This window comes from Salmo salar, chromosome 16 (genome assembly GCF_965601325.2).
Source record: "Salmo salar chromosome 16, fSalSal1, whole genome shotgun sequence".
Taxonomy (NCBI): Eukaryota; Metazoa; Chordata; class Actinopteri; order Salmoniformes; family Salmonidae; genus Salmo; species Salmo salar.
The window spans coordinates 72,055,737-72,080,502 of NC_138306.1; the positions used below are offsets into that span (position 1 = coordinate 72,055,737).

Below are 24,766 nucleotides of genomic sequence, written 5' to 3' on the forward strand. Positions count from 1 at the left end.
AACGAACACATAGACAGATGCATAAGCATAGCAGACGGTCAAACAGTCGAAGAGACAGGCAAACAGCCAGGCAAACAGCCAGCTAGCCAATAGCGGGCCAGCCAGCCAGCCATCATTTAACAGGCAAACATACTGACAGAGGTAATTCAGGAGACCCTCACCACAGCTCCATTTACCTGGCACTTGATGCCGGCCAGGCTGCAAGCGCAGGTCGCGGGGTTGCATAGCCCCCTGCAGTCACAGCCGCACTCCTCCCGGGACACCCGGATGGCCCGCAGCTCGTGCTTCTCCTCCACGTCGATGCGTCGCACCCCGGACGCCCGGAGGAGAGCGCGGCGCCGCCTGGTGGTCATCGGCTGCAGGAAGAAGTACTCGTCCACCTCTGTGTTGTCCAGGTCTATGTCGTCCTCTGAGATGTTGTCCAGGGTCAGAGACTCGGCCTCGTCCGACTCCACAGTGCCATTATTGGTCAGCTGGAAGAAAAAAACATGAGTAGATGGTGATGCTCTCTAGTGATGTACATTGAATAAACCGAACACCTTCCTAATATTGAGTTGCCCTCAGAACAGCCTCAAGTCGTCAGGACATGAACTCTACAAGGTGTCGAAAGCGTTCCACAGGGATGATGGCCCATGATGCCTCCAATGCTTCCCACAGTTATGTCAAGTTGGCTGCATGTCCTTTAGGTGGTGGACCATTGTTGATACAGACGGGAAACTGTTGAGCATGGAAAACCCAGCAGCGTTGCAGTTCTTGACACAAACCGGTGCGCCTGGCACCTACTACAATACCCCGTTCAAAGGCACTTAAATCTGTTGTCTTGCCCATTCAAGCTCTGAATGGCACACGCACAATCCATGTCTAAATTCTCAACGCTTAAAAATATTTGTTTAACCTTTGTCCTCCCCTTCATCTACACTGATTGAAGTGGATATAACAAGTGACATCAGTAAGGGATCACAGCTTTCACCTGGATTTACATGGTCAGTCTGTGTCATGGAAAGAGCAGGTGTTCATACTGTTTTGTATACTCAGTGGATAATGTATCTAGGCTCTTGTAAAGTCATGCCATATAGACTGCTGTAGGTGCTTATATGTGTATCCTTGTATCTATGAAATAAATGCTCATCTCCTGTTTATAATACCTTAGGTGGTGATGTAAATCAATTCAACACAAATGGTTTACACAGGTTGTTCAAAGAAAGTTGTTACTCCAACACACTGTCTGAGGTCACAGCGAGGTGAGGAATCAGCATAAACCAATGAGGGGGATTATTATTGATAACAATTACATGGCTGACTGCTTGTGTTAGCGCATCCCCTTGTGTTGGATTAGAATCTCTGCGATAAAGCAGCTGAAAGTGCTAGTGAATACACTGAATAAATACATTATAAGGAATGTAAAGGTCATTTTGACTAGAAAGGACTGTGCCACTCAGGTTAATGTCATTTGTCATTAACCTTGAACTCATAACCTAGTCCTAACGCTATCGTGCTTTCCCGGTTATCCCCGGCTTACTAATGGGTAAACATTCCTTCCTCATCTCTCTGCTATGTTAGCTGATTTCTAGCACAACAATAGTTGCCATGCTACACATTGGTGTACAATGTAATGCACTTTAGGAACTTGGAGAAGTGCCACTGTGTGTGCTTTATGCAATCTATTATTAATACACTGAATTTGCCACTGCACTGCTGGATACTTTAACACAAAAGCATAGTCCAAACCTTCCGTTAGACAGCCTCGACTGCCTTCCGTTAGACAGCCTCGGAAGGCTTCCGTTAGACAGCCTTGGCTGCCTTCCGTTAGACAGCCTTGGCTGCCTTCCGTTAGACAGCCTCGGAAGGCTTCCGTTAGACAGCCTTGGCTGCCTTCCGTTAGACAGCCTTGGCTGCCTTCCGTTAGACAGCCTCGGAAGGCTTCCGTTAGACAGCCTCGGAAGGCTTCCGTTAGACAGCCTCGGCTGCCTTCCGTTAGACAGCCTCGGAAGGCTTCCGTTAGACTAGTGGTTCCCAAACTAGGGGATGCGACTCCATGGGGGGGGGGACGGGTCGCCTGAAATGAAAATGGGGGTCGCAGGAGAATTTCCAAAATCCTGAAGAAAAACAGATAAAGATATATACCAAAAAATATATTATAACATCGTCTTTGTGTCTCGAAATCATTGTAATGTGGTTAACCTTAAAAATCAAAATGAAAATTATTCAAATCTAAAAGATAAAATTCAACCAGAGAGCGCCCTTACATCACGGAAAAAGGGCACACTTGACCGTTGCACTTGAATAATTCCCATGGTGAATGGCTAGGCCTGCTACGCTATGAAACCACACACTATTGCAGAGACTTATTACTGGAAGCAATTTCTATGGTGAAAACAATGTATGGGGAGGCAGAGGCACAGAAACTCACATAAATACCTTTGTCAGATAACACTGCTAAACAAATAATTGATGCTATTGCTAGCAATCAAGAGGAAACTGACTGAACAACTCAAACTCCCCAGCTTATGCTCTCCAAATAAACGTTAGCTGTGTATGCCGAGATGCCCATGCATTGACTTTTGTTACGCACACCTGGTTCCCATTCCCCCTGATTAGTATGTAATATATATATGACACAAACACACGACGAGAGAAAACACTACATAACGAGCGACCTAAGACAACACAGCATGGTAGCAACACAACATGACAACGACATGGTAGCAACACAACATGGCAGCAGCACAAAACATGGTACAAACATTATTGGGCACAGACAACAGCACAAAGGGCAAGAAGGTAGAGACAACAATACATCACGCGAAGCAGCTACAACAGCCTATGTAACAGAAATATTTGGGTAACTAAACTAACTGAACGCAAGCATGCAGGGGAAATCCAAAAAACATTCTACAGATGAGTGACCCAATCAGTGGATTCAGAGGAAATAATTATTATTGGAGAGTCTTTCAAAAGCGAACCACGCCCCCTTCCCTCGGCGGTGCATGTTTCTAACAGAAAACAGCATCAGTAAGTGTTCCACACGAATGATGACTGCTCACCTCCAATGCTTGGAAGAGCACTTTGGCACCTGCTTCCCAATCCATTTGACTGTGATCCTGGCTCAGTTGACATGCCGGTAAGTGAAATCGAACAGCTGATGAAGCCGTCATGTGATGGAATGCATTTACGTGTCACTATGGAGGAGTTTTGGTTCCTGACTCGAAGCGAACACCCTGCCGTCTACCTCTGAGAATTATTGCCGCGTTCAAAGCAATTGGGAACTCGGAACTTGGAAATCTCAGACTGGGAAAATGTGTTTTGAACGGTCATTCAACTGGAATCTCAAGCCTCTTTCTAGAGCTCAGACTTTCCGACCTGAAGATCACTGACGTTTTGATTTGACCTCATATTTTTCAGAGTTCCTAGTTGTCTTGAAAGCACCATGAAACTCATGGTATACCGTTCACCAGCTCATATCTGTGTAAAGCTGGATTCAGTGCTCTCGTCTACATTAAAAATAAATATCGATCCAGCTTGGATGTGACAGCAGAGATGAGGTGTGCACTGTCGACCACGCCCCCTGACTTTGAGAAGGTCTGATGCGACATGCCCCAAGCACACCCATCACATTAGTGGTGGTGAGATAAGATGCATTATGTCAGACTAATTTGCAATGGACTGTCATAGCCCACATTAAAAGTATGTGATGGTCGCAAGAATATTCAGATATCAAAATGGGGTTGTGGGCCAAAAAAGTTGTTTGATGGAGTTGACTACTGTCGTGTCTGGACTATCATTAAATGTGAAGACTGTATATTATCAAAGCAATTCTCTGTCATTTAATTACGCAATTAAACTAATCATGTAACTTTAAACTAGGAAGTTGGGGCACCACGAAAAATGTTGTTTAGTGTCAATTTTAGAGTGTCGATATACAAATTGGCTTAATTATTTATTTACTAACTAACCACACCGAATTACATAAAACAAACTGTAGATATGTGGGTTACTACATGATACAAAGAAAAAGTCCCCAGCGGACGAAGCCGATATGACGGCTTGGTAGACAAATGAAAGGGGCGGGGACTGAGAAAGACGAAATGGATTCACTACACACAGTTGATAATTATATTCATTGAAATGCTAATCCTTTGCACATGAACGGCCGCTCATTCGAGAATAATTTCAATGTATATATTTACGCCCCGTATGTCGTTGTTGTCTTCTCTGTTGGAATCGCCTGTCCGTCTGCTGGAGAGTCAGTTCATCAGAGAGTTTCTGGTAAACTTCCTCAGAAGTCACAATGTCCTTCGTGGTTGTAGCTTCCTCCGCGGCCCTGAATAGTGTCTGTTGTAATCGATACGTCAGGCGTACAATGTTTTTAGAATAGATGTTTGGGCGATTGTTGGTATTCTCGTACTAGACTTACGGAATTTCTATCTGCAGACTAGTAATTATATGTCTAAGATTTGCTCTTATTCTGTAGTGATCGATAGTCTCGGAGTTTAACCATTTCAAGCCATGTAGCCAAAACTACAGTTGTATGGTCTAATGATCTATAGAATTCTAGCCATTTCAACATGGGGACTCCCAGCGTTCTCTGACTTGATGTAAATTTTGTAGGAAGTGGGTTTTATACTCTGTGGAAAAAGGCGCGAGTCCATGACGCCGACATAATGTCTACGCTCACGTGGGCGTGACCACTGATTTGGTAAAATTTATATGAAAACCCATATTTTCTCATTTAGAAGGTTAACATTACTTTTCACAAATAGTTTAATGTACACTTTAAGAGATAGTTATGTGTGTTTCCTGTCCATCATTAGATCACCAAATGAAACACTCGACGTGACCGTCCCTTAAGCGTCCACGGACCATTCCCACATATTTTATGACCGACCATAAAACAGTCGACTTCCCGCTCTCCCCCCGTAACCTGATCCTTCAGATCGTTATGATCCAGTTATGACACTACCTTTAGTTAGATGGAGTTGACTAAAGTTGACTACCTTTAGATAGATCGACTTGACTACCTTGAGTTTGATGGAGTTGAGTTTCTCCTCTTTGAGGTGGTCTCGCAGCATGTCTCTGTGGCTTCTCTCCTGCTCCACAGCGAACTCCCCCAGGGTGTAGTGCTGCACCCAGCTGTGGCGTGTGGACATGCCTAGGGTGCTGCCACCCTGCGTGGGCACGCTGGTGAAGCCCTGGCGCCGGCTGAAGTAGTACACCGTCACGCTCTCAAAGTGCACATTGCGCACCAGCAGGCGCTTCTCACACCTCAAGATAGAAGAGGCTGTGAGAAGGAGGGATAGAAGGAGGGAGAGAAGGAGGGATGGAGAGAAAGGGGGCATTTAGAGACAATGTTTTATTTGACCTTTATTTAACTAGGCAAGTCAAATTCTTATTTACAATGACAGCCTACCCCTGGCCAAACCTGGACGACACTGGGCCAATTATGTGCCGCCTTATGGGACTCCCAATCACGGCCAGATGTGATACAGCCTGGGTTCAAACCAGGGACTGTAGTGACGCCTCTTGCACTGAGATGCAGTGCCTTAGACCGCTGCGCCACTCGGGAGCCCTTAAGTGAGTATTGCTGCTATTGATATCCCTATGGACCCCTTGAGTTCTAGCATCCCTAACATCCTCCCTGTCATCTAAAAACCCACAGGGAGCAGGAGCTAGGGGAGATCACCAGCTATGACTCCGAGAGACAGATGAAATCACACTACTCCCAAGAGTTACTTCCTGTTTCTCTCTATCATTCTAATCCCGTTGAGGCTCTCTATACTGGTGGTGCTTGAGGGAATCCGATCTGATTTGAAAAGCAGTAGGTGAGGAAGTGGTTCTATTAACTGGGAGTTTTTTCTACTGAAAAGATGGATGGCTACTCACTAGCACAATGTAAGGCGCTATTTCATTCACTTTGCGTCAAATAGTTGACAGTGTTGTCCGAAGTTGGCAAAGCTGGCTGTGTTAGTTAAGCAGTCAAGCAACTCACGGGCGACGGGGGTGGAGGGGCCAGGGTTGACGCTGTCGCTGCTGTTCCCGCTGTCGCTGCCGGCAGAGACCTCGTCATCGGACCCCCGGAGAGAGAGGCAGGGGCTGTCCACCTCCACCTCCTCAAACTTCCTCTTCAGGATCCCACTCATCCTGCCGTAGGTCTACCACCCAACGTCTGGCCCTGAGAGAGAGAAAGAATGTTGTAAGAAATATCTTTACTGTTATTGCACAAGTGTGTACATGGTCGATGAGCAAACCCATTCTACTGTACATGGTTGCTCAGTTCATCGCATAGTGGGCATTGATCTCTCTCAATAGGTATATGTGATGAGTGTATGCACATCGAGTGCATAAAAGTAAACTTAACATTATGACCATAACTACTGTTCTCTGAAGGAGGGAAACGAGGTACAACATACTATTGGGAGTCGCACTCCTGCGACTTCAGGTTGAAGGATCTACAATCACGCCTGATAAGGCCACGCCTCGCTGGAAGCCTCGCCTTCCACAGGTGAAAAGCGTGAGGCTCGGATTAATTCCTTCAATTTAATACCGCTCTTCACCAAGCCCAGGAATGGGCGGCGTGGGGCCAAACAGGTGTTGTACCTCGTTTCCCTCCTTCAAGGAACAGTAGCCCAAAGCGAGAGCATGTGCACACTGCTCCCCAGAAATAGGGAGCGAGCCAAGGTTAGGAGGAAGAGAGTCTCTCCCGTATGTTGATGCACACCACCACTGGCATATTGTTGGTTCTGACCAACACAAGCCAGCCCGACAAAAGCAGGGGGAAGTGCCTGAGTGCCGATATACTGTTAGGAGCTCTGGGTAATTGATATGGTGCACTCCGCACCAGTATCCATCCCTCCCGAATCGAGTTGCCACCGTACACCCCTTGGGGGGGTGCGCGTCTGTCGTGATCACCTTGCCCGATATAACTCAGTCCAAGGGAGCCCCCTAACAATAGCAGAGGGTCCCACCACTGGGCCAGGGCCCGAAGGCCTGACAGAGACACCCAAAGCGACTGTGTTAGGCTGAGAGATGCGTCCAGGTGAGTGGCTAGCACTCTGCGTTGGAAGGGCCGCATCAACAATAGCCCCACGGGAACGACTTCCATCACAGAAGCCATCATCCCCAGTGGGAATAGCCCAGCCAAAATTTGGCTAAGCAGAGCCGGAACCTGAACACCCTCCGCAGGGATAGAAACGGTATGTGCTGAGATGGAGTCAGACAGCTCTTTTTATGGTTTCTTATGAAGCCTAGAAACTGAATACGGGAAAGTAGTATGGATGTGTGTAACACTGCGTGCCCCCTCGACTCTGCCGCCACCAGCCAATAGGCTGAAACAGCCAGCGGCTCGTGAGCATTCTGAGTTTGTAGTCTGAGGTGCTAGCTGAGGGCATGTAGGTCTAGAATGGGATGCAAAGTCCTGTCCCATTTCGGAACCAGGAAATACCGGCTGTACCAGCCATTCAGGATTTTCAACATAGAAACCACTCGGATTGCCTGATTCTGGCGACGGGAGGATATTCCCTCCCTCAAAACAGGCGCTGAGGCCTCGGGACAGTCGACGTGATAATGCTGCAGGAGCGTGGGAGACACAACAAATTGTAGTTTGTACCCTGATGTGACAGTTCGCATGATCTAGGGCGGCACTGCGCATGCACGCCACTGGTCGGAGCAGACAGTGAGCCTCCCGTGAAGTGCCATCTGAAGGGGACTGGGAGAGTTTGGTTCTTCCTCCATTTCCACCACTCTTGACAACTGTGTGTATGAACGTGGAGGAGGGACACTTTTCATTGAACTCACATGCGGGAGACAACACTTTTGATACCCGTGAACACTGGAAGTTACCATGAAGGTTACCCTACCGACCAGCCATAGGTACTGGCGACAAAGCTCCTTGTAGCCTAGCTGGGAATGGGACAGACAGCTCTGAAAAACTGACCCCTTCTGTGGTAACAGACAGGGGTGATTTATAATCAAATCTAATTCCAAGGAATGAAAAGCTCTGAGCTGGAGACAGGAAGCTAATTTCAGGGTTCATATGAACCACAGAGATTGTGTTGGATAATAGCATGGTCGTGTCCAACACTTGTCCCTCGACTCTGCTACCAACCACCAATAACCTGTATCATTAGACAACTCATAGGGACTAGTAAGCTACAGGCAATAGGTTCATTCTGGACAGGACCCTCTCCCGAATCGTAGAGATGGGACAGGGCATCGTCCTTGGTGTTTTTTTAACCTGGGCGATAGGTCAGCGTGAAGTCGTACATTGTGAAGAAAAGGCCCACCTTGCTTGGTGCGGATTCAGCCTCCTCTCTGTCCACATGTACTCCAGGTTCTGATGGTCGGTGCGGATGACGAATGGTTCCTTGGTGCCCTCCAGCCAGCGTCTCCACTCCTCTAATGCCAACTTCGCCGCCAGGAGCTCTCGATTACCGACGTCGTAAATCTTCTCTGCAGGTGACAGTTTCTTAGAGTAATATGCACACAAATACAATTTCTGTGGATTGTCCTGTCATTGAGACAGAACTGGCCCCCACGCCCACCTCTGAAGCATCCACCTCCCCCACAAAGGATATCTGAGCAATGGGGCGGAGGTGAAACGTCCCTTCAGTAGACGGAAGGCCTCATCAGCTGCTGGGCTCCACACCAACCTACAGGGACCAACCTTGAAGAGAGAGGTGAGAGGGGCGGAGACGGAGCTGAAGTTCCTGATTAAATGGCGGTAGAAGTTGGCAAACCCCAAAAACCGTTGTAACCCCATTATGGTGGTTGGGACTGACCATGACCTGACTGCATCTACCTTCTTGTCATCCATCCTCCACTCCCTGCGGGCTGAATTGCGGATGTGATTGTGTGCACTCCGCAGGTCCAGTTTGGTAAAGAGCTGGGCCCCGTGGAGCTGTTCGATAACTGCCGGCAACAAAGGGAGAGGGTAACGGTACTTCCTGGTGATTTCATTGAGTCGTCTGTAATCAATACATGGACGTAGCCCTCCATCCGTCTTGGTCACGAAAATTAAACCAGCCGACGCAGGAGAAGAGGACGTGCGGATGAAACCTTGTTGGAGCGCCTCTTGGATGTAATCCTCCATGGCCTGGGTCAGGTGGCGCGGGTCTTGGATAATTCCTCCTGCAGGTCCTGGTATATCTCTGGGTTGTTGGGTTGAAGGGCAACCACAGGACTCTCAACCGACGTAGAACAACAGGGGATGAGGAAGCAGGTCCTCTGGCATTCAGTTGGCCAGTCTGTGATTTTCATCCTCCACCATGACATGGTGGGATTATGGCGTTGAAGCCAAGGGAGGCCGAGGAACATCTTGTGAACTGGTGCCCTGGTGATGAAGAAGGGGATGTTCTCCTGATGAATGGACTCTACGGTGAGGGGTTGGGTGATGTGTGTAATGTAACAGAAACGTCCTCTCACTGTCAACTGCGTTTATTTTCAGACAACTTAACTTAACATGTGTAAATATTTGTATGAACATAAGATTCAACAACTGAGACAAACTGAAAAAGTTCCACAGACATATGACTAACAGAAATGGAATAATGTGTCCCTGAACAAAGGGGGGGTCAAAAATCAAAAGTAAGTCAGTATCTGGTGCGGCCACCAGCTGCATTAAGTACTGCAGTGCATCTCCTCCTCATGGACTGCACAAAATTTGCCAGTTCTTGCTGTGAGATGTTACCCCACTCTTCCACCAAAGCACCTGCAAGTTCCCGGACATTTCTGGGGGGAATGGCCCTAGCCCTCACCCTCCGATCCAACAGGTCCCAGACGTGCTCAATGGGATTGAGATCCGGGCTCTTCGCTGGCCATGGCAGAACACTGACATTCCTGTCTTGCAGGAAATCACGCACAGAACGAGCAGTATGGCTGGTGGCATTGTCATGCTGGAGGGTCATGTCAGGATGACCCTGCAGGAAGGGTACCACATGAGGGAGGAGGATGTCTTCCCTGTAACGCACAGCATTGAGATTGCCTGCAATGACAACAAGCGCAGTCCGATGATGCTGTGACACACCGCCCCAGACCATGACGGACCCTCCACCTCCAAATCCATCCCGCTCCAGAGTACAGGTCTCGGTGTAACGCTCATTCCTTCATCGATAAACGTGAATCCGACCATCACGCATGTTCATTAATTGTTTATGGTTCATTGAACAAGCATGGGAAACAGTGTTTAAACCCTTTACAATGAAGATCTGTGAAGTTATTTGGATTTTTACAAATTATCTATGAAAGACAGGGTCCTGAAAAAGGGCCGTTTCTTTTTTCTGCTGAGTTTAGTATGATGGACGCAAAAAATAGTTTAGCAGAAAGTGATGAAGATGGAATACTCACTTCTGCCCCAGGAGGTGGAAGATCACGTGACCATCCCTCTGCTCTTGTGGATCCCGGATTAAGAAGTGCCGGACACCGCTGGAGCTGGTGCCCTCTTTGACCACAGTACAGACAGAGCCCCATCTGTCTCCGTCTGTATCGCTCTGCCACGGGGAGGCGTGTGACCCCCTACCTCCATGGGTTTAGGCTCTGATCCAGAGTGTTCACTGAGGGAGGGAGAAGCGATGAAAGTATCGACGCTCCCGAAGTAGGATATCCAGATGGCCATCGCAATGAGTGCGTCCAAGCAGAGGTTGTCGTCTCGACAGGCCTGTTCCGTCTGGACCTCCTCGCGCAGACTTCTTCTGAATAGCGTACCACGCGCCGGCTCGTTCCATCCACTGGATGCTGCTACTGTCCGGAAGGTGAGCGCATACACGGCAGCCTCCCTCTCCTCTCTCCCTCTCTGCCCTACGGGGGATGATCGAAGATGCATTTGAACAGAGCCATGAACCCATCATATGAATCTAGCTCCTCCTCTCCTCTCTCCCAGATAGCTGTGGCCCATTCCAATGCCCGCCCAGTCTGCAGAGAAATAACTGTGGCAACCTTGGACCTCTCGGTGGTGGGGGCTCCCATCTGGCGCGTAAAGTAGAGGGAGCACTGAAGTAGGAAGCCACAACATTTAGATGGGGTGCCGTCATATTTATCCGGTAGGGACAAACAGGCATCGCTGACCTGAGCGAGTTGCTGAATGGGCTGTTGTACTGGCTCGCTGGGTCGACTGGTTGTAGAGTATCCTCCGCTAGTTGACGGCAACGCCTCCGGGTATGTTCGAGACGTTTCACACTGTGAAGAACCTCTTCCATAGCTGTCCCCAGTTGTGCCAGCTGGTCATGGTGTTGATGTAGAAGTTATCCCTGCTCGTCGACCGTATGGGAGATATTCTGTTTTACCTGCTGCTTCCATTGTTGGAGTCAGTATTCTGTAACGGAGACACTGAGAGTCGAGAAGCAGGTGAAACGTTTAATAAAACAACAAACATGAACCCGAGACAACATAACAGTAGCGTCTATGCATAAACACAGGAATAATACTGGCTGGGGAAAGAATCTAAGGGAGTGCCAGATATCGGGAAGGTAATAAGTGAGGTAATGGAGTCCAGGTGTGCCTCATGATGACGTGCAGGTGCGCGCAATGATCGATGCCAGGTGTGCGTAATGATGGATCCCAGGACCGGTGGTTAGTATACTGGTGACGTCAAACGCCGAAGGGGAGGAGTGGGAGTAGACGTGACACATAGCCATTAAAGCCAGTAGATAGTGATAGTGCTGACGTCATGCACGTATTCCTATGAAAACTCCCAAATGGCGCATGAAGCCGGAAGTATTTGAATTTGAAGCATGCCATATTGCTAAATGGGTCTGAATGGCACAAAGAAATTGCTAATGATCATGGTGAAAGTGGCCGTAACTAGCAAAAGATCATGGTTGATGTAGTCGTTTTCATCCTGCCTGAGAGAGTCAACCGGGAGCCTCCACGTATCCTGCCTGCCCGTGATAGGTCTGTGTCTGCACGTGGCCCTGTGTGACGACAAATGTAGCAGTCAGAATGGATCACGATTGATCATAATAAACTAACGGCCTTGAAATCAAATCAAATGTATTTATAAAGCCCTTTTTACATGAGCAGATGTCAAAAGTGTGTATACAGAAACCCAGCCTAAAACCCCAAACAGAAAGCAATGCGGATGTCTTATGGGCACAGAGGGTTCCGGCAATGGCTGATGTAGTACCCCATAGTACCCCGTTTGCTGTATCAAAATGTGGGGCACTGTCGTCACAGCAATGTTTTTAGTGGAGCGGTGCAGCTGCTCGGAGACTACTTCCCCATCGGAGGAGCATGCAAGACACGCTCTCTACTCCCTCCAACTCCAGGAATTGAAAATAAGAGTAGAGTTGCCATAGCTAGCTAGCCTCTTTGACCGCGGCATGGTTCGTTTACAATAACCAAGCGACTTAACGCTACGTATACTGAACAAGAGAGCTACCCCAGCAACTCCACCGTGGGGAGGCAGGAATAGCTAGTAGTAGCTAGCTCGCCTCGGCGAGTTAGCTAATCTGGATAGCACGCTATGCAGCGCTTGTTCGCTAACCTGGTCTCGAAAGTGTACGTAGGACCGGATCACTGAGGTGGGACCCGGACCCTTCTGGGAAGAGAATCAAGCGGTGCTTAACCCCTGCAGACACAGGCGGCGGGGATACCCACAGAACCTGGTCGCCCTCTCTCTTCGAGTAGCCTCCTGTAACCGGCGACAGTGCGCACAGGAGCCGGGAGACATTCTACCCGACCAACAACCCAAACCATCAGCTGAGGTACGGGCACCCGGGAGAGGAAGTCACTATTGGAAACAACAAGCCCCCTAAAGAATGCTACACGATTGTCGAGAGAACCTGTGCCACGGATTAGTAGGGGAACAGTGTCAGCCATCCCCTAGTCTCGCACACGAACAGATTCAAGTGAGGGCAGCCTGAGCAAGCACCGAGCCGAGACATACAAGACAACTAACATGAATATCTTTTAATTAATCTGGCCATGGTCGCGAATCCAAACCCGGCTTGTTAGCCTTCGTCGTTTCGGTCGCGTAAGCCAGCTTACTTATTGCTATAGCCAGGCCAAACAATTAGAAGAATAACTAATTGTTCGTGATTAAGGAAATGTATGAGAACCATACAAACTTCAGCACATAACATCCAGGGGGTGAGCAACTCTCTACCACTACGGGACAGTTGAGATGGCACAACGTCAGACGGTCTCGTGTTCCAATTGTGTTTTCGCCAGCGTGCGACTCCCCATAGTATTGTAACGACCCTGGGTTTATAAGCGCGGAAATCGACTCTGCCGCTCGAGCATGCTTTTGCGGCACAGTCGATAGCGCACAGGACTTCGGGCTTGAAGGTCGAGGGTTCGAAACCTGCTCCTTGCTGTTTCATTTACATTTACATTTATATTTAAGTCATTTAGCAGACGCTCTTATCCAGAGCGACTTACAAATTGGTGCATTCACCTTATGATATCCAGTGGAACAACCACTTTACAATAGTGCATCTAAATATTTTTAGGGGGGGGTTAGAAGGATTACTTTATCCTATCCCAGGTATTCCTTAAAGAGGTGGGGTTTCAGGTGTCTCCGGAAGGTGGTGATTGACTCCGCTGTCGGAAGTGATCGGACCTTGCATCCACGACAGTGCGTGTGCTTGGCCGGTGAGCGCGTTCCTGTAAGACGTTGAGTCGCAAGCTAGCGCGAGGACGTGCTCTTTGAAAGGAAGGAGTAGTGTAACGACCCTGGGTTTATAAGCGCGGAAATCGACTCTGCCGCTCGAGCATGCTTTTGCGGCACAGTCAATAACGCGCCGGACTTCGGGCTTGAAGGTCGAGGGTTCAAAACCTGCTCCTTGCTGTTTCATTACAGTATGTTGTACCGAAGTTGACTGACTGAAAGGGAACACGCATTAAGGAATGCACACACATGTAATCACCTGCACTCTGCGTGCACACACACAGGACTCACAGAGGGATGTTTAAGACATAATACATGGATGTTGCAGCGGCAGCCCTGCCCCCCCCCCCCTTCCCATCCCACTCCACATTCAGTACAGGACATCTCGCTGTCATACTGTGTTCAACCGTGTTGCATCTTGCCTAGCCATCTTGTTTCAAGAGGACCACAATGGAAAGTCCCAGATGTTATCGTATGTTACCCTCCATGATTTTACTCATGCGCATGTACGGCTTTTCAAGTTTTATGTGTGCTTGTTGGTAAAAAAGGTTGAATGAATAAACGAAACTAAAATTCAAACACAACCCCCCACAGTGACAGTATGGGGAGATGGTGGGAACTGGGTAAGGGTTTCCATGGCTGTATCTAAGCATCATGTACCGACTTCCTACACTTCATTTCAGTCATGTATTCTCATTCCCATCCTCAGAATCCAGCGCTCCATACACCATGCTACCTATTCCTTGAAAACCCTGCGGTGGTTGCCATGACAACGGTGTCATCGTATACACGTATCTTAGTAAGAGAAATGTTTAATTCAGACAGTCATCGCCTGATATATAGACATTGTGGATACTCTGTGCAAAACAATACCACTTAAAACTGTGGATTACTGTCCACACAAATCACAATCTCATAATAAATGCCTCCTTACTGATGGCCACAAAACAGGACCTGAGGCTGGGAGCTTCTCCCTCTGTGACCTGGTACCGGATGACATCATGCACCAGATGTCATCTCTCTCTCTCTCTCTCTCTCTCTAGGAAGAACAGTAAGCCCTGCAGCATGATATACACTAGGAACACCACGCTGTATAAGCTCCCTCCACACCAGATGCTACAGATAGTGTCCTGTGCTGAATGGATCCCACTCGTGAGTTTCCCCCATAAAATGTAAAAGTACCAAAGGTGAGAAACTATTACCACTACACTTCAATAATGTATATTTCCACTGACTGACCTGTGTCATATCGCCTTGCAAACTCCAGGAATGCTCTAGTGCATTACCACAGTATTCACTACATAAACGTCCACATCGACAGGGCTCCCAGAAGAACAGACCTTGCTGCTACCCTCTTACTCTATTGTTTAGCACCCAGGAGTCTGTCTAGCGTTCACTATCTTTCTCTCTCTACCCCCTCTCTGCCTCTCCCTCTGGTGTTGCTTGCTGTCAGCTTTCTCAGCCAGCTTCTCTCTCCCCTCTAGCGCTCTCTCTCTCTCTCTCTCTCTCTCTCTCTCTCTCTCTCTCTCTCTCACTTTCTCTCTTTCTCTCAAACTCTGTTTCTCTTGCTCTCACTCTCTTCCTTTCCACACAAAGACTCGTTAGTTTGTGCTGGCTGAAGTGCTGAAGCCTGACTGAGGTAGAGGAGGAAGTCCTTGGAGATCACGTAAAGAGAGAGGATAGAATGAAAGAAGAAGGGCAGAGAGAGAGAGATGGGAGAGAGAGAGAGTGATGGGAGAGAGAGAAGGGGAAGAGAGAGGGGGGGCTGGTGTACTCAGACAATTTCGACAAAATAGCAAAAAGTGCAAGGAGACAGATCTGCAATACTAAATCTCCCTTTTATAATCCCAAACCCTGTATTACAGGCAGACACAAAACCACTGTGTCACTTTACAGGCTCAGGTTGCCACAAATAGCATGGACATGAGTGACAAAGCTTAGTGGGAAGCACTGATGCCAGCCCCGTCCTGACCCTGTCCACAGACAGTCAGTCTCGATGATGAATACGGGCCAACTGTCAAATCAACTTAACTCACTGGCCTAAAATACCCTCCTGCATCTCCTCTCTTCCTCTCTCTCTACTTCCCCTTTCCTCTCTACACCTCCTCCTCCTGTTTAAGGACTCTTGGAAGATTAGTCCAAATGGGGACTATAAGAGATCCAAATAAAACAAAATCAAATCCTCCATTCATGTTTGGATTCATTGGGTTGATGGTGTGTGTGTGTCACACAGCAGAGAAGAGCCCTGACTCACTCACTGCAGTGAAACTGGTTGAATTAGCGCTAGGCTAGCTAGCCAGCCTCCATTCAGCCTCCAGGCAGGGAGGTTGAACAAGGAAGCCCTCTCTAGATTCTAGAATGACGTCACAGAGAGGGTCAGTTAAATGGGATTCCTAAAGGAACGGTCCCTAATGTCATCTGGTGCTGAAGAAGCCTATTGCCGCAGACACACACACACACACACACACACACACACACACACACACACACACACACACACACACACACACACACACACACACACACACACACACACACACACACACACACACACACACACACACACACACACACACACACACACACAGGCAACAATGTCTCCTCTTCCTATCCACCCACCCACACAAATGTGCTCTTTCTTTCAGTTTGAGTTGAAAATGTTGCTGGATTGACAGAATTTAGAGAGAGAGTGAGAAAGAGAGAGAAGTGGACAGACAAAGCCTAAGAGAAAAATCTAAAATTAGACTAGGCGCCATCGAACAAATCACGAAACGATGACTCCATGCCATTCATATGTTCTGCCATTATATTCCAAATAGACATGAGTCATGAGCAAATACCAGACAGAGCGCTGTATCTCCCTTATTCAGAGAGCTGTATCTCCCTTATTCACAGAGCTGTATCTCCCTTATTCAGAGAGCTGTATCTCCCTTATTCACAGAGCTGTATCTCCCTTATTCAGAGAGCTGTATCTCCCTTATTCACAGAGCTGTATCTCCCTTATTCAGAGAGCTGTATCTCCCTTATTCACAGAGCTGTATCTCCCTTATTCAGAGAGCTGTGTTCAGAGAGCTGTATCTCCCTTATTCAGAGAGCTGTATCTCCCTTATTCAGAGAGCTGTATCTCCCTTATTCAGAGAGCTGTATCTCCCTTATTCACAGAGCTGTATCTCCCTTATTCACAGAGCTGTATCTCCCTTATTCAGAGAGCTGTATCTCCCTTATTCACAGAGCTGTATCTCCCTTATTCAGAGAGCTGTATCTCCCTTATTCACAGAGCTGTATCTCCCTTATTCACAGAGCTGTATCTCCCTTATTCACAGAGCTGTATCTCCCTTATTCAGAGAGCTGTGTTCAGAGAGCTGTATCTCCCTTATTCAGAGAGCTGTATCTCCCTTATTCAGAGAGCTGTATCTCCCTTATTCAGAGAGCTGTATCTCCCTTATTCACAGAGCTGTATCTCCCTTATTCACAGAGCTGTATCTCCCTTATTCAGAGAGCTGTGTTCAGAGAGCTGTATCTCCCTTATTCAGAGAGCTGTATCTCCCTTATTCAGAGAGCTGTATCTCCCTTATTCACAGAGCTGTATCTCCCTTATTCAGAGAGCTGTATCTCCCTTATTCAGAGAGCTGTATCTCCCTTATTCACAGAGCTGTATCTCCCTTATTCACAGAGCTGTATCTCCCTTATTCAGAGAGCTGTATCTCCCTTATTCACAGAGCTGTATCTCCCTTATTCAGAGAGCTGTATCTCCCTTATTCACAGAGCTGTATCTCCCTTATTCACAGAGCTGTATCTCCCTTAAACACAGAGCTGTATCTCCATTATTCACAGAGCTGTATCTCCCTTATTCAGATAGCTGTATCTCCCTTATTCAGAGAGCTGTATCTCCCTTATTCAGAGAGCTGTATCTCCCTTATTCAGAGAGCTGTATCTCCCTTATTCACAGAGCTGTATCTCCCTTATTCACAGAGCTGTATCTCCCTTATTCAGAGAGCTGTATCTCCCTTATTCAGAGAGCTGTATCTCCCTTATTCACAGAGCTGTATCTCCCTTATTCAGAGAGCTGTATCTCCCTTATTCACAGAGCTGTATCTCCCTTATTCAGAGAGCTGTGTTCAGAGAGCTGTATCTCCCTTATTCAGAGAGCTGTATCTCCCTTATTCAGAGAGCTGTATCTCCCTTATTCAGAGAGCTGTATCTCCCTTATTCAGAGAGCTGTATCTCCCTTATTCAGAGAGCTGTATCTCCCTTATTCACAGAGCTGTATCTCCCTTATTCAGAGAGCTGTATCTCCCTTATTCAGAGAGCTGTATCTCCCTTATTCAGAGAGCTGTATCTCCCTTATTCACAGAGCTGTATCTCCCTTATTCAGAGAGCTGTGTTCAGAGAGCTGTATCTCCCTTATTCAGAGAGCTGTATCTCCCTTATTCAGAGAGCTGTATCTCCCTTATTCAGAGAGCTGTATCTCCCTTATTCAGAGAGCTGTGTTCAGAGAGCTGTATCTCCCTTATTCAGAGAGCTGTATCTCCCTTATTCAGAGAGCTGTATCTCCCTTATTCACAGAGCTGTATCTCCCTTATTCAGAGAGCTGTATCTCCCTTATTCACAGAGCTGTATCTCCCTTATTCAGAGAGCTGTGTTCAGAGAGCTGTATCTCCCTTATTCAGAGAGCTGTATCTCCCTTATTCAGAGAGCTGTATCTCCCTTATTCACAGAGCTGTATCTCCCTTATTCAGAGAGCTGTATCTCCCTTATTCAGAGAGCTGTATCTCCCTTATTCAGAGAGCTGTATCTCCCTTATTCACAGAGCTGTATCTCCCTTATTCAGAGAGCTGTGTTCAGAGAGCTGTATCTCCCTTATTCAGAGAGCTGTATCTCCCTTATTCAGAGAGCTGTATCTCCCTTATTCAGAGAGCTGTATCTCCCTTATTCAGAGAGCTGTATCTCCCTTATTCAGAGAGCTGTATCTCCCTTATTCAGAGAGCTCTTCAGAGTCACTACGGTCGTATAATGGTGCCATGGGTGAAAATAACAAGAGAAACGTCTGCTTTAAGATGGAAGGTGACAGAAAGGTGTTACAACATCAGTCCCTCTACGACTATTCTGACTGTCCTGTGTACGTGTCTGTCTGTCTGTCTGTCTGTCTGTCTGTCTGTCTGTCTGTCTGTCTGTCTGTCTGTCTGTCTGTCTGTCTGTCTGTCTGTCTGTCTGTCTGTCTGTCTGTCTGTCTGTCTGTCTGTCTGTCTGTCTGTCTGTCTGTCTGTCTGTGTGTGTGTGTGTGTGCAGCAGCTACAGTTTACCCATACATGAATGAAAACTGGTTGCTATAGCAATACCAGACATATAGCACCCAGACAAACGTCCCAAATCCCACAGCCTAATGAGAGAAGGAATACCCTTCCATCTTAAACCAGCGCACCACTCAAATCCTATAAGGGCCATTCTACTTACGTTCTACTTCTAAATTCTACTTAGACATAACAGAATAGAATGGCTTGTTAGGCTGATATAGTATTGGGGAGGGCTGACATTCTGTCAGTATGCACTCACAGTCTAAAGCTTTTGGAGAACAAAGACCAACGTAAGATCATGAGCTATTCGCAAAGTTGATCTACGGACACTTGTCTCATGAGCTAACACGTCACTGGAAATTAAATTCAGTCTCTAGAAAATGTTAAACAAATGCACTCTAATGAGAGGTATAACATATTCATTTCCCACTGACTAAATAAACAGTAGCCTTTACCACTGCACACAATATGACCTAGCTGTCGGAAGCACGATAAGAGGAGATAGTGGAGACGTCCAACTGTTTCCTACAGCGAGGTAGTGAGCCCTTTTCGCTGCTCTCTTCGCCCTCTCTTCTCCTAGTGACTGGTGAAACTAATTGTGCTGCATTTAAAATCTGCCACTGATTTCTCTCTCAGCCACTGCTCTCTCTCTTTCTCTCCTCTCTCTCTCTTTCACCCACAGTCCCGCTTTCTGTCTATTTCTCTCTCTCTCATTTCAACTTCTCTCTCCCTTTCCCTCTCTTTCGGTTTCTCTCTCTGTTTCTCTCTCTAGCTCTCTTTATCTGTTTCTCTCTATATACATATGTTTCTCTCTATCTGTTTCTCTGTCTCTATCTGTTTCTCTCTATATATCTGTTTCTTTCTCTGTCGACATCTGTTTCTCTCACCCTCTATCTGATTCTCTCTCTATATCTGTTTATCTCTCGATCTGTTTCTTTCTCTATGTCTGTTTCTCTGTCTCAAAAAAATAAAGGGAACACTAAAATAACACATCCTAGATCTGAATGGATGAAATAATCTTATTAAATACTTTTTTCTTTACATAGTTGAATGTGCTGACAACAAAATCACACAAAAATAATCAATGGAAATCCAATTTATCAACCCCTGGAGGTCTGGATTTGGAGTCACACTCAAAATTAAAGTGGAAAACCACACTACAGGCTGATCCAACTTTGATGTAATGTCCTTAAAACAAGTCAAAATGAGGCTCAGTAGTGTGTGTGGCCTCCACATGCCTGTATGACCTCCCTACAACGCCTGGGCATGCTCCTGATGAGGTGGCGGATGGTCTCCTGAGGGATCTCCTCCCAGACCTGGACTAAAGCATCCGCCAACTCCTGGACAGTCTGTGGTGCAACGTGGCGTTGGTGGATGGAGCGAGACATGATGTCCCAGATAAATTGGCTTCAGGTCTGGGGAACGGGCGGGCCAGTCCATAGCATCAATGCCTTCCTCTTGCAGGAACTGCTGACACACTCCAGCCACATGAGGTCTAGCATTGTCTTGCATTAGGAGGAACCCAGGGCCAACCGCACCAGCATATGGTCTCACAAGGGGTCTGAGGATCTCATCTCGGTACCTAATGGCAGTCAGGCTACCTCTGGCGAGCACATGGAGGGCTGTGCGGCCCCCCAAAGAAATGCCACCCCACACCATGACTGACCCACCGCCAAACCGGTCATGCTGGAGGATGTTGCAGGCAGCAGAACGTTCTCCACGGCGTCTCCAGACTCTGTCACGTCTGTCACATGTGCTCAGTGTGAACCTGCTTTCATCTGTGAAGAGCACAGGGTGCCAGTGGCGAATTTGCCAATCTTGGTGTTCTCTGGCAAATGCCAAACGTCCTGCACGGTGTTGGGCTGTAAGCACAACCACCACCTGTGGACGTCGGGCCCTCATACCACCCTCATGGAGTCTGTTTCTGACCGTTTGAGCAGACACATGCACATTTGTGGCCTGCTGGAGGTCATTTTGCAGGGCTCTGGCAGTGCTCCTCCTGCTCCTCTTTGCACAAAGGCGGAGGTAGCGGTCCTGCTGCTGGGTTGGTTCCCTCCTACGGCCTCCTCCATGTCTTCTGATGTACTGGCTTGTCTCCTGGTAGTGCCTCCATGCTCTGGACACTATGCTGACAGACACAGCAAACCTTCTTGCCACAGCTCGCATTGATGTGCCATCCTGGATGAGCTGCACTACCTGAGCCACTTGTGTGGGTTGTAGACTCCGTCTCATGCTACCACTAGAGTGAAAGCACCGCCAGCATTCAAAAGTGACCAAAACATCAGCCAGGAAGCATAGGAACTGAGAAGTGGCCAGTGGTCACCACCTGCAGAACCACTCCTTTATTGGGGGTGTCTTGCTAATTGCCTATAATTTCCACCTGTTGTCTATTCCATTTGCACAACATCATGTGAAATGTATTGTCAATCAGTGTTGCTTCCTAAGTGGACAGTTTGATTTCACAGGAGTGTGATTGACTTGGAGTTACATTGGGTTGTTTAAGTGTTCCCTTTATTTTTTTGAGCAGTGTATATATATGTTCTCTCTCTGTCGGTTTCTCTCTCTATATGTTTCTCTCTCTCTCTCTATCTTTCTCTCTCAACATCCCTCTCTCTCTCTCTTTCTCTCCTCTCCCTCTCTCGCTATCCATATCTATTTCTTTCTCTCTCCCTTGCTCATTCTCTCTCATATTCTCTCTCTCCAATCAAACGTGGAGCAAGGAGATTCAAAGTAATTATCTAGATGAAAGTGGAAGGTTGCTGTGTATCTCCTGTCTGCATTCTGTCTGCTAGTTTATTTAATGGTAAGTCTCTAGACAGAAGCCTTAAAGAGGTGTGAGCATGGTTGGCTATGATTGGAGAATAAGTTTACTAAACCCAGGCAAATACAAAGAATACAATACATTTACAATGGTTTGCTAGGTTATAATATTTTTTTTTTATAATACTAAATAATCCCAAATAATGACCATCTCTTACAATTAATGAACATGTGAAATGAAATAATCACACTTTCAGCTGACCTCAGCACCCGGGTTAATTCCTAGATGTTTCCTTTTGTAAGCGGCTTGTCCTCTCCTAGGGGGTGAACAGCAATATGCTGCTGGAGACTGAGTGAACGTTCCAATCAGCTGCTATGGCAACCAGCCATGAGGAGGAGGGGGAGTGAGGAGGGGGGGAGGGGGGGGGTGGAGGCGAAAGGAGAGCACTATGCTGAAGCATGAGTTGGACTGGGAAGTATACCACATCTCACAAAGAAGAACTGTTATGTATGCTGAAGAGGAGAGGACTATAGATACAATATACAGTGTGGCTGCACACAATTAGGGATACACCGATATGACAATTTTGTCTGATACCGATATCCAATATTTTCCTTGCCAAAAAACTCGATACCAATACCGATAACCTATATTTAACATTTTAGCAGACTTTTAAGCATTCTAGTACAGTTAAATAGTTGAAACAGTGTCATATGTTCATTTGTTCAGTTAGGAACAGATTGTTTAATAACTTGTAAATTAGAAAAATGACACATCCATGAATGTATTTTATCGGCACAACAGATATTCATGACACAAATATTTTAGCTGCCCCGTATTACAAAGATGGTGAAGTTGTTGGTGGCTCTTCTTACTATCCAATCTTGACCGTATGGAGAAACTTAAATGCTTTGAAAGAAATATTGGTTCAAACTAAAATGCAGTTAATAATTTTAGCTTTAACCTCTATGGGCTAGGTGGGACGCAACAGCCAGTGTAATCCCGTGGCGCGATATTCAAATACCTCAAAAATGCAAAAACTTCAATTTTTCAAACATATGACTATTTTACACCATTTTAAAGACAAGACTCTCATTAATCTAACCACACTGTCCGATTTCAAAAAGGCTTTACAACGAAAGCAAAACATTAGATTATGTCAGCAGAGTACCCAGCCAGAAATAATCAGACACCCATTTTTCAAGCTAGCATATAATGTCACATAAACCCAAACCACAGCTAAATGCAGCACTAACCTTTGATATCTTCATCAGATGACAACCCTAGGACATTATGTTATACAATACATGCATGTTTTGTTCAATCAAGTTCATATTTATATCAAAAACCAGCTTTTCACATTAGCATGTGACTAGCATGTGACTAGCATTCCCACCGAACACTGCCGGTGAATTTACTAAATTACTCACGATAAACGTTCACAAAAAACATAACAATTATTTTAAGAATTATAGATACAGAACTCCTCTATGCACTAGATATGTCCGATTTTAAAATAGCTTTTCGGTGAAAGCACATTTTGCAATATTCTAAGTAGATAGCCCGGCATCACAGGGCTAGCTATTTAGACACCCAGCAAGTTTAGCATTCACCAAAGTCAGATTTACTATAAGAAAAATGTTATTACCTTTGCTGTCTTCGTCAGAATGCACCCCCAGGACTTCTACTTCAATAACAAATGTTGGTTTGGTCTCAAATAATCCATTGTTATATCCAAATAGCGGCGTTTTGTTCGTGCGTTCAAGACACTATCCGAAAGGGTAAATAAGGGTTACGAGCACGGCGCATTTCGTGACAAAAAAATTCTAAATATTCCATTACCGTACTTCGAAGCATGTCAACCGCTGTTTAAAATCAATTTTTATGCCATTTTTCTCGTAAAAAAGCGATAATATTCCGACCGGGAAATCGTTTTTTATTACAAAGAGAGTGAAAGTAAAAGCATGCTATCCCCTCATGCACGAGCCTCAGTCTAATGGCCCTCTGATAGAGCACTTGCCAAACGCGCTAATGTGTTTCAGCCTGGGGATGGAATTACATCGTTCAGCTTTTTCCCGCCTTCTGAGAGCCCATGGGAGCCGTAGGAAGTGTCACGTCATGCCAGAGATCCCCTGTATTTGTTAGAGATGATCAAGGAGGGCAAGAAATGGTCAGACAGGCCACTTCCTGTAAGGAATCTTCTCAGGTTTTGGCCTGCCAAATGAGTTCTGTTATACTCACAGACACCATTCAAACAGTTTTAGAAACGTTGGGGTGTTTTCTATCCAAAGCCAATAATTATATGCATATTCTAGTTACTGGGCAGGAGTAGTAACCAGATTAAATTGGGTACGTTTTTTATCCGGCCGTGCAAATACTGCCCCCTAGCCCCAACAGGTTAACTGCTTGAAAAAAGGACTGTCTCAAGGCTGTCATAAACTGCTATAAATGGCACAACTTAAACTTTTCAAATGTGCTCAACTGACCAGACTAGTAAAATGAGAGCAAATTTACAACACATCATCTCATCTTTAATTTAGGAAATAAAACAATTATCAAGAGGATAAGTACATTAGAGTGTCTAGTTTGAGAAACAGACGCCTCACAAGTCCTCAACTGGCAGCTTCAGTAAATAGTACCAGCAAAACACCAGTCTCAACGTCAACAGTGAAGAGGCAACTACGGGAAGCTGGCCTTCTAGTAGTAGTCGCTGATCTTCTGGGGGTGATGCACTTTCAAATTAGGTTTGTGGTATTGAACGATTTCACTTTCTCCCCTTCTCGGGAAATAACAGCAGCACAAACGTTGCATATCGCCTTTTTGTTATCTTCCTTTGAAACTTTAAAATAGATCCACACAGCAGACATTGTGGGCCAGGTTAGGAATGCTGTGTTGCACATGTAGCACTGTATTTTTCGTGACGTCATTACGTCACCTACCTACGTTATATAGGTATGCACTTCAGCTTTGACATCGGTTTTTGACATCGCCGTTAAACTAGAGATTTTGACATTTTTGGCTAATATCAGCCGATTCTGATATTCTCACCGATATATCGTGCATCCCTACACACAATAGTTCTGGAGCTGTATCAATGACAATACAGAATGATCC

General features: G+C 46.4%; 1 protein-coding gene across 1 annotated transcript in view; it reads right to left on the minus strand.

Moving 5' to 3' along the window:
* LOC106574560 (cysteine/serine-rich nuclear protein 3) overlaps positions 1–24,766 on the minus strand; it is a 30,854-nt gene that overhangs the window by 3,966 nt on the left and 2,122 nt on the right. Inside the window, exons 3-5 of the mRNA XM_014150538.3 lie at positions 5,987–6,169; positions 5,019–5,278; positions 177–473 (exon numbers count right to left, since the gene is read on the minus strand). Of these exons, the coding sequence (XP_014006013.3) occupies positions 177–473; positions 5,019–5,278; positions 5,987–6,137 (708 nt within the window). The 5' untranslated portion in view covers positions 6,138–6,169. The remainder of the gene's footprint in view (positions 1–176; positions 474–5,018; positions 5,279–5,986; positions 6,170–24,766) is intronic.